General features: G+C 59.3%; 1 protein-coding gene and 1 non-coding gene across 3 annotated transcripts; both read left to right on the top strand.

The window, feature by feature from the left end:
* The first annotated feature begins 1,139 nt into the window (after positions 1 to 1,139).
* GNAT1 (G protein subunit alpha transducin 1) lies at positions 1,140 to 5,474 on the top strand. Of its 2 annotated transcripts, none has more exons than XM_051851631.2 (8): positions 1,140 to 1,387; positions 2,509 to 2,551; positions 2,654 to 2,795; positions 2,899 to 3,056; positions 3,147 to 3,275; positions 3,418 to 3,547; positions 3,649 to 3,802; positions 3,889 to 5,474. In XM_051851631.2, the coding sequence occupies exons 1-8, from the start codon at positions 1,282 to 1,284 to the stop codon at positions 4,077 to 4,079; spliced, it is 1,053 nt and encodes a 350-aa protein (XP_051707591.1). In that variant the 5' UTR covers positions 1,140 to 1,281; the 3' UTR covers positions 4,080 to 5,474. The 2 variants fall into 2 exon arrangements, with proteins under 2 accessions (XP_051707591.1, XP_051707590.1); XM_051851630.2 differs by lacking the exon at positions 1,140 to 1,387 and adding an exon at positions 2,197 to 2,370.
* A 1,426-nt stretch (positions 5,475 to 6,900) lies between these two features.
* On the top strand, positions 6,901 to 7,005 carry LOC127492541 (U6 spliceosomal RNA). The gene has a single exon (XR_007922051.1). It is a non-coding gene; the product is annotated as a U6 spliceosomal RNA (small nuclear RNA).
* Positions 7,006 to 13,728: the final 6,723 nt, after the last annotated feature.

Here is a 13,728-nt window from a genome sequence, read left to right as displayed (position 1 = left end):
ACCCACCAAGGTGGGTGTGGACACAAGAGCCACTTCCTGTTCGGGGACAGCCCCCAGGGCTCCGTGTCTGGGGCCCTGGCACCCCCTCGTGGTCTCTGCGCCAGTTGAGTCCCAACAGGCAGGCAGCTTCCAGAGGGAGAGGCCAGCCAGGGGGCTCAGGGCCTCTGGGGGGGCCCTTGAGGCCTACATTGGGGTTTCCTGATGGCTGTCGGGGAGTGTCCAGCCTGAAGTGCTCAACAGGGCACCCAAAGTGCCGACAGGAGACAGCAGGGCAGCACCAGACCTGCTCCGGGATTCTGTGTCCCCGTGTGACCACAGGCCCCGCCACCTCTGCAGGTCTGAGACTGTTGTGTCCAAATGCACACGCAGGCGTAGGCATAGGCACTGTGTGCCCCTGTAAACAGCACACACAGGCTCCTTGGCATTCGCGTAGGCATGCACCACACGCGTGAACCCACAGGATACCTTTGCACCTGAAGAGACGCACACAGGTGCCGCCACACACATGCACATCCATGTACTGGCAGGCACAGGACACTCACGTGGAAGAGCCCATGCACTTCACACAGGCATGGGACGTGCACACATGCACCCATGAGTGTACATGTCGTGTCGTTGCCTTGCATGGAGCCACACGCGACCAGGCTTGTGCAGCAGAGTCCGGCGGACGCATGGACGTGTGCGGAGGTCCTGCCCTCTGTGGGGCAGTGCAGTGCTTCCCTTCCTCCTCCTAACTCCCTGCGGGGCTCTGCTCCAAGCCACCTGGCTCTCCACACGCACCACCTGCTGAGTGGCCCTTTGAGCCTCTGCTGGGCAGGTGTAGGTGCCCCACGCCTGCTTCTGCCTCCCTGCCCCCAGGGCTGGAGGACCCGTGCTTCCCTTTTGGAGCGCCAACCCTCTTGAAGGTGTCTCCTTGCTCTGGGGTGGAGGCAGGGCCGTGTCTAGGATCCTTCCTGGAGGGCTGGGGAGGGGACACAGGGGTGCAGAGTCAGCGGTGCAAGGATTGGGGCCACGCCAGCCTGATTAGAAAGGTTGGGGGACTGAGCTGGATTCACCTGTCCTTGTCTCTGATTGGCTCTTGGGCACTCCTAGCCCCCAAATCCCACTAAGCAGCCCCCCCTCCCAGGGCCCCCACAAGTCTGCAGAGAGCCATTTGATTGCCAGTCCCAGGACCAGAAAGGCAGCAGGGGAGGCCAGAGGCTGGCCTGAGCCTGGCTCTTAGGACCCCCTGCGTCCAGAAGAACTGCCTGCCCACTCTGTGCCCTCAGCTGTTGTTGGAACATGGGGGCCGGGGCCAGTGCCGAGGAGAAGCACTCCAGGGAGCTGGAGAAGAAGTTGAAAGAGGACGCGGAGAAGGATGCTCGGACGGTGAAGCTGCTGCTGCTGGGTAGGGCCCCGCGGGGCATCAATGGTGGGGTGGTGGCCTGGGCACAGAGCAGGAACCCTGGCCAGGGCAGGGCACAGGGCAGGAACCCTGGCCACGCATTCCCGGAGGCTGGGCATCCATGGAGAACCTCTCCAGAGGGCCCCGCCTCGGGAAGTTGCCACTCCCCAGGGGTGTGTGCCAAGTTCACTCTGACCCAGTGTGTGCAGAAGGCACACTCTGGTCCCTGCCTGCGCCCTCACACTCCAGCCTTGGGTTTGGTGGGCCTGCTGGGCAGAGCTCAGGAACTAGGGGCCTCACTGGGAGCCCCACATCCAGCTGCTCCCTTGGGAAGGAGGCCACCATCCCCCAGGGAGTAGGGTGACTCCAGGACCATCTGGATTTACAAAAATGGTCCCCAGGTGCCAGGGCAAAGCAGGTGGAGGGGTGTGGAAGGTTAACAAAGCCTAGGCCATGGTTCCATGGATAGTGTAGCGAGGGGAGGTGGGACTGATCCAGGCCTGCCCCAAGGCCACTGCCAATCCCCCACCACCACCACCAAGGGAAAGGACCTGCATTAAGAGAAAGGGGCAGACTCCACCCAGTCAAGCTGGAGGTATCCGTAGAGACCAAGCCGGGTTAGAGGAGGCAGAGAGGCTAAGCCGGAAATCCCATTAACTATGTCCAAGGCCCTCGCGGGGACAGGATCAGAAAGGATGTCAGCTCTGTCCTCTCTCCCACCCAAAGGCGCTAATTCTCTCTGAGCCTCTTGGAGCCCGCCCACCTTCCTTGTGGAGAAAAACAGGGGGTGACCCGGCTCAAATTATCCCGCGCGGGCAGCACCAGAGATGCCCACAAGGTGGCGCTCCAGGATTAGCTTGGTCTCAGCATACTACAGGCGGCAGGTCTCAGAGACCCGCGCGCACAGTGGTCGTCACCGGTCCCCCTCGTAGGCCTCTTTTGCTCACTTTCCTGACATCCACATGCGGCCTTCCACCAGGGCGTCGGTACTTGACTCTGTATCGGGGCGGGGGGGGCGGGTCGGGGTGACTGGGGTCGGCCGGCAGGTCCACCCGTCCACCCCACGCTCGGCGTCGGGACCAGGGGACACTGGGCGCTGCTCTGAGGCATGGCCTCCCTTTCAGGTGCTGGTGAGTCCGGGAAGAGCACCATCGTCAAGCAGATGAAGTGAGTGCCCTCGCCCGGCCTGGGGTCCCGCGGTGGGGATGGGCGCGCGTGCGCCTCACCGCCGGCCCCACAGGCCGCTGACCCTGCTCGCCCTGGCCACAGGATTATCCACCAGGACGGGTACTCTCTGGAAGAGTGCCTGGAGTTCATCGCCATCATCTATGGCAATACGCTACAGTCCATCTTGGCCATCGTGCGCGCCATGACCACACTCAACATCCAGTACGGAGACTCTGCGCGCCAGGTGCGCTGGGAACGGGCGGAGCGGGACTTGGGTGGGGGTGGGGGGCTCGGGGCGCGCGCGGCGGGGCCCTGGTGGCCACCGACGCCTCGCGCCCTGCCCGCAGGACGACGCCCGCAAGCTGATGCACATGGCAGACACCATCGAGGAAGGCACGATGCCCAAGGAGATGTCGGACATCATCCAGCGGCTGTGGAAGGACTCGGGTATCCAGGCCTGCTTCGAGCGCGCCTCCGAGTACCAGCTCAACGACTCGGCGGGCTAGTGAGCGCGGGCGGCTCGGGGCGCGGGCACGGGCGGGCCCTGCCCTGGGGCGCCGCGCCGCCCGCGCGCCCACACGCCGGCTCTCCGCAGCTACCTCTCGGACCTGGAGCGCCTGGTGACCCCGGGCTACGTGCCCACCGAGCAGGACGTGCTGCGCTCGCGAGTCAAGACCACCGGCATCATCGAGACACAGTTCTCCTTCAAGGACCTCAACTTCCGGTACGACGGCGCGGCTGCGCGGAGCGCGGGGCACCGGGCGGCGCTGGGAGGCGCGGGGCGGGGGCGGCGGTGCGCGCGCGGCCCCCGGGGCGCCGAGGCGCGGGCTCAGGCTCCCGCCGCCGCCGGCGCTGTTGCCCCGCAGGATGTTCGACGTGGGCGGGCAGCGCTCGGAGCGCAAGAAGTGGATCCATTGCTTCGAGGGCGTGACCTGCATCATCTTCATCGCGGCGCTCAGCGCCTACGACATGGTGCTGGTGGAGGACGACGAGGTGGTGAGTGCCCGGCGGGGCCCGGGGCCGACGCGGGGGCAGCGCGGAGGCCGCCGCCGGCCCCCCCGGTGCCCGACAGCCGCTGCCCGCCCCGCCCCCCGCAGAACCGCATGCACGAGAGCCTGCACCTGTTCAACAGCATCTGTAACCACCGCTACTTCGCCACCACGTCCATCGTGCTCTTCCTGAACAAGAAGGACGTCTTCTCCGAGAAGATCAAGAAGGCCCACCTCAGCATCTGCTTCCCGGACTACGACGGTGCGCGGCGCGGCGCGGGGCGGCCTCTGGGCGGCGTCCAGGGCCCGCGGTCCGGGCCGGGAGTGAGACCCGCGCGCTCTCCACAGGGCCCAACACCTACGAGGACGCGGGCAACTACATCAAGGTGCAGTTCCTGGAGCTCAATATGCGTCGCGACGTCAAGGAGATCTACTCCCACATGACGTGCGCCACCGACACACAGAACGTCAAGTTCGTCTTCGACGCCGTCACCGACATCATCATCAAGGAGAACCTCAAAGACTGCGGCCTCTTCTGAGGTGGGGTCCCCGCCGGCCGGGCTGCCGCCCGCCCCTCCACTGTAGTCCCCAGGCCCCCAGCTCCCCAGCCCACCCTGCTCCCAAACTCCAGCCTCCAGTACTTCCGGGCCGCACCCCCCCCCCCACATGGCCTGCGCTCAACCATCCGGGGTGTCACAGCTTCCGGGGCCACACAGCCTGAACGCATTCATTTGAAGCTCAGGGACGCTGACCCCTTCCCTTGTCTTCCCAGAAGCCTGAACGCGAGCCCCGGGACCCTGTAGCTCTAGCCGCCTTGTAGCCTCCAGCCCCCAGAACCCTCCCAGCCCCCCAGGACTGCTGGGCCCCAGCCCGCCGCCTGCCGCCTCACCAACCACAGACTCCAAGCGCTGAGCCCTGCCTCGCCCCAAGTGCAGACCCTCCCTCACGCCCCCAGCCCAGCCCTGTATCACAGCCTGGTGGCACTGTTCTCTCGGACACACAGCGGCCAGCCCCAGCTGGGACCAGGCAGCACCTGGGGCAACCAGAGCCCGCAGTGACTCAGCAGTGCTGGAATCACCAATCTCCTGCAGCGCTCCTGCCCCCTGGGGGCCACCACTCACCTGGTGGGGCTGGGCTCCACACAGACCCCTCCCTCCCCAGGTGGCAGGAGGGCAGGAGGGCAGGGCTGCCCCTCCCCCAGCAGGCCTGCTACTTAGCAGTAGCTGGTCCACTTCTGTGTGGCAAGTTCAGACAGTGACTCTCCCGCCCAGCACTTTCAGGGGTCCAAAGTCCAAGCTAGCTCTGGCCTGTGCAGCCCCTCCATCCAGATAATTGAGTGAGTAGGGGGCAGCCCGGGGAGCCCCAGTAGCCAGGGAGACATGCCCACTGAGCCTTCCCCTGAGACAGGCTCAGAGGCACCCCCTCCCCACCGGACTCCCCCACCCGCTCTGTCCTTGGACTGGAGACCCACGCCCTACTCACCCACCCACAGATAGCTTTCGGGGCTGGCAGGCCCAGGGGCTGGTCTGGCGAGGGCCAATAGTTGAACTACCCTGAGGGGCGGCTGTGGGCAGAGTCCAGCTCCCATCGATCGTCCCCAGGCAAAGGAGTGGGAATAAGACTGAGGCCCAGGCCATGCCCAAAAGTGTCTAACTCAGGAGGCAGGCACTGCACAAGACCCCAGGTGGTCCTGCTGTACCTGTACTCAGGGCTCATTCCAAACTGAGGGCCATGCGTGAGCCGCCAGGGATGGGGCCCCTGTCCCCCACCTCCCTGCCCCTGCTCTCCTCACCCAGTACCGAGGCTTGCTTCTGTCCAGGGGCCAGGGCCTGTGCCGCGGGCGGGGACACGGAGCTTTTGTCTGCAAGGCCGTGGCACAGTTTGCACTCCCCTTAGCTGCGTGCGCAGATCCAGCAATAAAACTTTGCATCAGGCCCTGGCTGTCCTTTCTTGGGCTGGGGGTGGGGGAGCTAAAATTTCACAGGTCCTGCACATCTGTTAAGTGCCCAGGGCTGGCCGGGACATGAAGTGTGAAGGCCGTGGCTTCTGTGGAGAAGCGTTTGGCCTGAGGTGACCCGGGACAGGGTGGGGGGCACCTGGGGGCTACAGGACCAAGTTGTGCCTCTTGAGGGAGGTTGAGGAGGAGGAGCTAAGGGAGAGGTCCCCTGGGACAGGCTTGGATCCAGAAGGAGTTTGAGGTAGGGGCTCAGTCTGGCGGGGACAGTAGAGTGTGTAAGATGGGGGTGTGTGCAGGGCTGGGGGGTCGCGGATTGGGAAGGAGGAGCCAGGCTGGGATTGGGGAGGAGGAGCCAGGCTGGGCGCCGTGGGCAGGTGCTAAGTCCCAGATCCCTTAGCTTGAGCTTTCTTTGAGGCTCCAAGGCAGGCAACGCTTTGGAGCTGGGACTTCTGGGAGGCTGGGCTTGAGGTGGGGCAAGGGAGGCCCTCAACCCAAGGGCAAAATTTAAGGTGCTGCCAAGAAATTCAGTTACGGGCAGGTGCTCAACACAGCAGTGACAGGGCCCTTCGAGATGCCCTCATCCTGTATCAGAGTTGCCTGGGTTCCAGTCCTGGCTCCATTTCCAATTCCAGCTTCCTGCTAGTGCACACCTTAGGCGGCAGTGCCTATTTTGGGCATTTGGGAAGTGAGCAGTGATTGGAAGATTTCTCTCCATCTGTGTGTGTGTGTCTTGATTCTGCCTTTCAAATAAATAAAAAGTAAATAAAATGTTTTAAAAATTAAATAACCAAATAATATATTAATGCAGTGTTTTTTTTTTAAATATGTATTTTTTTAATTTGAAAGGCAAAGTTACAGAGAGTAAGAGAGAGAGAGAGAGAGAGCACGCGCTTTCATCTGCTGGGTCAGTCCCCAAATGGCCACAACAGCCCAGGCTGGGCCAGGCCGAGGCCAGTAGACGGGAATTCCCATTTGAGCCTCCCACAAGGAAGCTGAATCAGAAGCATAGGGTCCAGGACTCAGCCCAGCACTCCACTGTAGGATGCGGGCTTAACCACAACACGCAGGGCCCCTCGGTGCCTGTGCTAATAAGGTAAAGCCTCCGCCTGCAGTGCCGGCATCCCACAGGGGGCCTGATTGAGTCCCAGCTGTTCCACTACCAATCCAGCTCCCTGCGAGTGCACCTGGGGAAGCAGGGGAAGATGGTCCAGGTACTTGGGCCCCTGCACCCACATGGGAGACCTGGAAGAAGCTCCTGGCTCCTGGCTTTGGCCTAGCTACCCCAGGCCTTTGCAACCTTTTGGGGAGTGAACCTGAGGATGGAAGACCTCTCTGTCTTTCCCTCTCTCTGTCTATAACTGTGCCTTTCAAATAAATAAAATAAATCTTAAAAAAAAAATCTATGCTCGCTTTGGCAGCACAGTACTAAAGTTGGCACAATGCAGAGATGAATAACGTGGCATTTGCTGAAGGATGACCAGCAAATCCGTGAAGTGTTTCATGCTTTTAGGGGCTTAGGGAGCCCTGCCTTGTCGGGTAACCATCAACAAAGTCTGCTGCGCCCAGGGGAAAAAAAAAAACACAACTTTCTCTCCGTCTCCCCCCCTCTCTATAACTCTCACTTTCAATAAATAAATAAATATAAATGCATATATTTTTAAAAATGTATTTATTTGAGAGGCAGAGGCACAGACAGGGAGAGAGGTCTTCCATCCACTGGTTCACTCCCCAGATGGCTGCAATGGCTGGAGCTGAGCTGATCCAAAGCCAGGAGCCAGGAGCTTCCTCTAGGCCTCCCACGTGGGTACAGCGGCCCAAGGCCTTGGGCCATCTTCCACTGCTTTCCCAGGCTACAGCAGAGAGCTGGGTCAGAAGTGGAGCAGCTGGGACTCGAACCAGCGGCCATATGGGATGCTGGCACTGCAGGTGGCAGCTTTACCTGCTATGCCACAGCGCTGGCCCCAAATAAATATTTTTTTTAAAACTAGAAGTCACTGTTGACCATATTTAAGGACCTAGTTCGGTGGTAGGAAGCACACTATCACCACCCCCATCTCCACAACCTTTTTGTCTTATAAAACCGAACTCTGTGCAGTTCACAGGGAACTCCCATCCCCCCCCCACCCCCGCCCCGGCAGCCACTGCCTCTTTCTGTCTTCATGACTGCGGTTTCTGGGCACCACATGTGAGTGGAGTCATCCAGTGTCTGCCTGCTGGTGACTTAGCATGATGCTCTCCAGGTCCATCCAGGCTGTACCCTGTGTCAGAATTTCCTCTCTTTTATGGCTCTGCCACATTGGCGGACCCAGCTGTCAATCAGCGGACCCTTGGGTGGCTTCAGTGTCTTAGCTGCCATGACTAATGCTGCTATGAACATTAGTATACAGAACTCTCTTTGAGGACCTGTTTGCAACTCTTTTGGATATATACCCAGAACTTGAATTGGTGAATCATATGGTCATTTTTTTTTAAGTTTCTATTTTTAAAATTTTATTGGAGGGGCCGGCGCTGTGGTGTAGTGGGTTAAGACAGAGCCTGCAGTGCTGGCATCCCGTAGGGGCACCGGTTTGAGTGCCAGCTGCTCTAATTTTGACCCAGCTCCCTGCTAATGGCCTGGGAAAGCAGTGGAGGATGGTCCAAGTGCTTGGGCCCCTGCACCCATGTGGGAGACTTGGACTAAGCTCCTGGCTCCTGGCTGTGGCCTGGCCCAGCCCCAGCTGTTGCAGCCATTTGGGGAGTGAACCAGTGGATGGAAGATCTCACTATGTGTCTCCCCTCTCTCTGTAACTGTGCCTTTCAATCTTTAATAAAAAAAATTTTACTGGAAAGGCAGAGAAACACAGACAGACAGAGCTCCCATCCACTGATCTTCCTCCCAAATGGCTGCAACAGTCTGGCTCACAGACCAAAATCAGGAGCTGGAAACTGAATCAAAGTTCCCCACATGGGTGGCAGGGACCCAAGGGCTTGAGTCATCCCCTGCTGCCTCCAGGGGTGTGTATTAACAGGAAGCTGGGATCAGAGCTGGGACTTGAACTGGCACACTCCAATGTCGGATGTAGGCACCCCCACCAGCTTCATCCCGGGGCCAAAAACCTACCCTGGTGATTCCATTTTAGATGTTTTGAGAAGCCGCTTTCCAAAGTGACTATACCATTCTGCATTCCTACCAATAGTGCACAAGGATCCAGGCGCTCTACACCCCTGCCACCCTAGCACTACACCGTCATCCATAGCAGCCTGCCTAATGATGGGAGATGCTATCTCATCATGTTTTTCTTTAAGGTTTATTTATTTATTTAAAAGGCAGAGGGTGTGTGTGTGTGTGTGTGTGTGTGTGTGAGAGAGAGAGAGAGAGAGAGAGAGAGAGAGAAAGATGAGACAGAGGGAGATATAGAAGATCTTTCATACACTGGTTCACTCCCTAAATGGCTGCGACAGCCAGGGCTGAGCCAGGCTGAAGCCAGGAGCCAAAAACTCCATCCAAGTCTTCCAGATGGGTCACAGGGGCTCTGCTGTTGGCATCATCTGCTGCTTTCCCAGGCACATAAGTAGGGAGCTGGATCTGACACGGAGCAGCCGGGACTCCAACGGCGCTCTCCAGTATGGCGTGAGGATCATAAGCAGTGCTTCACCACTGTGTGTGTGTGTGTGTGAAGATTTATTTTATACAGAGAGTGAGGGAGAGACAGAGACAGAGAGAGGTCTTTCATATGCTGGTTCACTCCCCAAATGTCTGAAACAGCTGGAGCTGGGCCAGACAGAAGCCAGGAGCCTGGAGCTTCTTCCGGGTCTCCCTCATGGGTGCAGGAGCCCAAGGACTTGGGCCATCTTCTACTGCTTTCCCAGGCTACAGCAGAGAGCTGGACGGGAAGAGGAGCAGCAGGATTAGAACCGGTACCCATATGGGATGCCTGTGCTTCAGGCCAGGGCGTTAACCTGCTGTGCCGGCCCCTGTGTTGTGGTTTTGAACGGCATTTCCCTAGACTGGTGATGTTGAGCATATTATCCTGTGCCATTGGCCATTTGCATATCTTCTCTGGAGAAATGCCTGTTCAAGTCCTTTGCCTGTTTTTGAGTCGTGTTATTTTGTTGTTGTTGGGTGTTAGGAGATCTCCTTACACTCTGGAGGATAATCCCTTACCAGATATGATCTGTAAACACTGTCTCACAGTCTGTTCACAGCCTTTTCACTGTTTTACTTATTTCTAACAGTTACCTTTTTTCCAGAACATTAAAATTGTTGCATGTTGAAACCATTGAAAAATTTGATAGTAGGTATATTAAAACTCATTATTTTAAGCTTAGATTTTATACCTAAAGCAGACTTTGTTATAATTTTATTTTCTTGGCTTTAATGGGGCCAAAAACCAATACTATTTTTTTAAAGATTTATTTATTCATGGCTGGCGTCGTAGCTCACTAGGTTAATCCTCTGCCTGCGGTGCCAGCACCCCGCGTTCTAGTCCCGGTTGCTCCTCTTCCAGTCCAGCTCTCTGCTGTGGCCCGGGAAGGCAGTGGAGGATGGTCCAATTGCTTGGGCCTTGCACCCGCATGGGAAACCGGGAGGAAGTGCCTGGCTCTTGGCTTCGGATCGGTGCAGCGCACTGGCCATTTGGGGGGTGAACCAACAGAAGGAAGACCTTTCTCTCTGTCTCTCTCACTGTCTAACTCTGCCTGTCAAAAAAAAAAAAAGATTTATTTATTTACTTGAAAGTCAGAGTTACACAGAGAGAGGAGAAGCAGAGAGAGAGAGAGAGAGAGAGAGGTTTTCCATCCGCTGGTTCACTCCCCAATTGGCCACATGACTGGAGCTACCCCAATCCGGAGCCAGGAGCTTCTTCCGGGTCTCCCACATGGGTGCAGGAGCCCAAAGACTTGGGCCATCTTCTACTGCTTTCCCAGGCCACAGCAAAGAGCTGGATCAGAAGTGGAGCAGCCGGGACTAGAACCAGTGCCCATCTAGGATGCCGGCACTGCAGGCAGCAGCCTTACCTGCTATGCCACAGCGCCAGCCCTAGTACTATCTTTCTAATCTTAAGAGATCTGCATCTGGAACGAATCATCACTAACATTTTTCATAAAAATCTGTATATAGGGGCATGTGTTTTTCCTGGGGGCCAGAGTGGGAACAGAGGCTGAAAGGAGTGGTGTGCTGGGGGACCCCCGGTGTGACAGAGAGAGCCAAGTGTCTCAGCAACCGGGGTCTGGGCCTGTGGAGCTGACCCAGCCCATGTGATGCCCCCAGCAAAGGTTGTTGAGTGCATCTGTGGCCACACATGGGAGACGTCCTGGGGGCAGACAGAGGGCAGAGTGTCCCCATGCCCGAGGGATCTAGGAGCTTCAGTGGGCTGGACAGGCAGCAGGCGGGGCACACAGGTCCGAGCAAGGCAGAACACCGGCTGGCCTAGGGACGTGGCAGCGTGTGGGGCAGCCACAGAGGCAGCTCAGAAACCTCAGGGAAGGGTGGGGATGGGCTGGGGGTGCAGGACTCCTGCTGGGCAGTCTTGGGCCTGGGTGAGCCGGGGCTGTTTGTCTCTGCTAAGGACTTCTGCCTGAACAGGTTGCTCAGGGGGATGAGGTGGGCGGGGGACAGTGACAGAGGAGGGATTTAGTGGGCAGAGGCCAGGCCCAGGCCAGGACACTTCCCAGCGGTGAGGGGTGGGGAGGGGAGGGCGGCTATCAGGAGACAGCAGGCAACCGGGCCTTCGCTATAGCCACTCTGTCTTGATGACCAGGTCCCCAGCCCTCCTGGGTTACGGACACAGAAGAGCCTGAACACCAGGTGGGGGCTGGACTCGCCCCCAGGGAGTTCTCTCCCACAGATAGTCCTGGCCCTGGACCCTGGGGGCTAGGGATGCTGTACCCTGTCCATCCCCGGCAAATGTGGGGGCCCTGAGTCACCCGGACTGAAGCTTCCTTAGCTGTATGTACGGCATCGGTGTAATTACACCTTAGGGAGCAGGATCAATGGGTGCCGCTGCCTGATTCACAGTCCAGGGCAGAGATCAGAGAGACCTGGCTTGGAGTCAGCTCCAGTGCCACGCCCCAGTCTTGTAGGCGGGGGCATTTACTGTGAGTGCCTCCAGCCACCACAATCCCTGCCTGACCTACAACCTCCAGGTGCCCCTGAGGGTCTCCATGGCCTTGGGCTCTGGCTCCGGTGGGCCTAACCTGGCCCGCCACTGACCAGAGATTAGACAAGACTGGTGGACGGTTAATGCCACTGACGTCAGGGTCTGGCTGGGTGGCCGCAGAAGGCCTGGTCCCTCCCCACAGGCAGTAGCACAGCCCATGTGATCTGGGCTCATTAAGCCGCTTCAGAGGCCAGAGAAGCTGGGGGCCAGATCTCGGGGAAGGAAGGGCAGGCACACCAGGGCTGCAGGGCAGGCCTTGGCCGAGAGGTCAGCCACCATTGGAGCCCTGGGTAGGGGAGGGACTAGCCAGGAGGGCTGCCTCTCTGTCCCCTCCATACATCCACACTGCTCTTGCTCAAAGAGGTGCCTCCCAGGCACCAAAGTGAGCAGGGTGTAGCCAGAGCCGTGGATGTAAGTCCCTGGCTCCCAGGGGTGGAGGTGAGAGGCACTGCCTCCCAGGAGGCCTGCCCATGCCCCATGCAGCCCTCCACCCATCAACACTAACCCCACACTCATTCCCGCCTTCCCCACCCTGGTGTACACCTTTCTCTCCTGGGCAGAGCCAAGCCCACGGCTGCCTCCGACCTGACAGGAGCGTTGCCATCAGATCAGCCATGGAGAGCACTGGGGGACACTGGGACACTGAGGCTGGAGCTGTGTGGGAGGGTGCAGGGGCCAGTCCAGTGAGTGGTGGTTGGGAGCCTCCGGCAGGGTTCCCGGAGGTGACCTTCCGTTTGGGTGCTGAAGAACAGGTAGGAGCTTTCCAAGGAGGTGGGACAGGGTGGGGAGCCTTGAGCCCTGGCAGCCACTAGGGCAGAGGTACAGGAGCATAAAGGCTTCGAACAGCAGGAACACGGGTGTGGTCAGCCAGGTGGTGAGGGAGGCAGAGGCCTGCTTGGTGTGAGACCAGGGGCCTGCAAGGTGTCCAGGCAGAGGATCCAGAGGCCGGCTGTGAGCAACACAGGGTCCGGGGCCAGTAGGGTGCAGCGGAGGCTGTGGCATGGTGAGCAGAGACCGCCTGGCTGGAGGCTGAGAGTTCAAGGCTGGAGAGGGAAGCAGAGGCTGCTGGGTCCTGGGCCGTGCGGTCTGCCCCTTCTCCACTCTGCTTGTTGGCGATGAGGGCGTGGAGGTGGAGGTGGAGGTGGAGGCTGGGCTGACACCTAAGATGCAGCCCCCCCTCCTAACTCAGGGGGCTGCCCCCAACAGCACCACTGCATGGATAGACTTGCCCTGTGGCCCTGGAGGGGAGGCACCCGGCAGCTCTCCGAGCCCATCCCAGCCGCCCAGCTGTCCGGTCAGCACAGGCTGGGCTGGGAGATTCGGCAGGTGGCGGGAAAGGCCTCTGAGCCGTGTTTGCCCTGGCGGGGGCCCAGGCTTAGCAACAACAAACAGTCAGCTCCTCCCCCAGCCTGGCCATGACTGGCTGGCCCAGGGACCCCACATCACATCACCTCAGGGCCTCCCACGGCAACTCAGCCCAGTCAGCCCCTGCTCCCTCCAGGCTGCATTGAGGACCCCACTGCTCACATGTTGGGTGACCTTGAACCAGGCCCAGCCCCTCAGGAACTGACAATGGGAGCCACCAGCCCTTTGCGAACGGTTCCTACGAATATCCAGCATGTCTGCAGGTGGGAGGTGGGGGCAGAACTGGGACCCTGGCCAGCACCTTTCCTGTCTGGTTCTGCCATGGTTCATGTCCTTTTTGTGGGGGGAGGGAGTGCTTAATGGCCCCTCAGGATCAAGGTGAGCTCTGCTCTGGGAATTGCACCAGCCCCACATGAGTTCCTTCTTAGTTTCCAGCGACCAGTAAGGCAGGAGCTGGGGTGGCTGGAGGTTTTGGGGGTGGCCACCATCCCAGTAACTTTCTCTGCAGCTCTCTCAGCCTCCTGAGCCCCCAGGTGGAGCTGAGCCTGTTGCCATTGGCTCCTAGCTTCTTCACACTCTCCTCCCAGGCCAGGGGAAAAGACAAAGCCATGTCACATAGAGGGAAACTGAGGTAGCCCAGGCTTGGCTGGGGTAGCTCCATGAGTCAGCAGGAAGGGAATCCAGCAGTCCTAGATCGGGGGAGTCAGGACTCCCAGCCCAGGGCAGGGG

The sequence above is a fragment of the Oryctolagus cuniculus genome, chromosome 10, assembly GCF_964237555.1.
Source record: "Oryctolagus cuniculus chromosome 10, mOryCun1.1, whole genome shotgun sequence".
In the NCBI taxonomy this organism is placed as follows: Eukaryota; Metazoa; Chordata; class Mammalia; order Lagomorpha; family Leporidae; genus Oryctolagus; species Oryctolagus cuniculus.
This window is presented reverse-complemented; position numbering and strand designations above follow the sequence as displayed.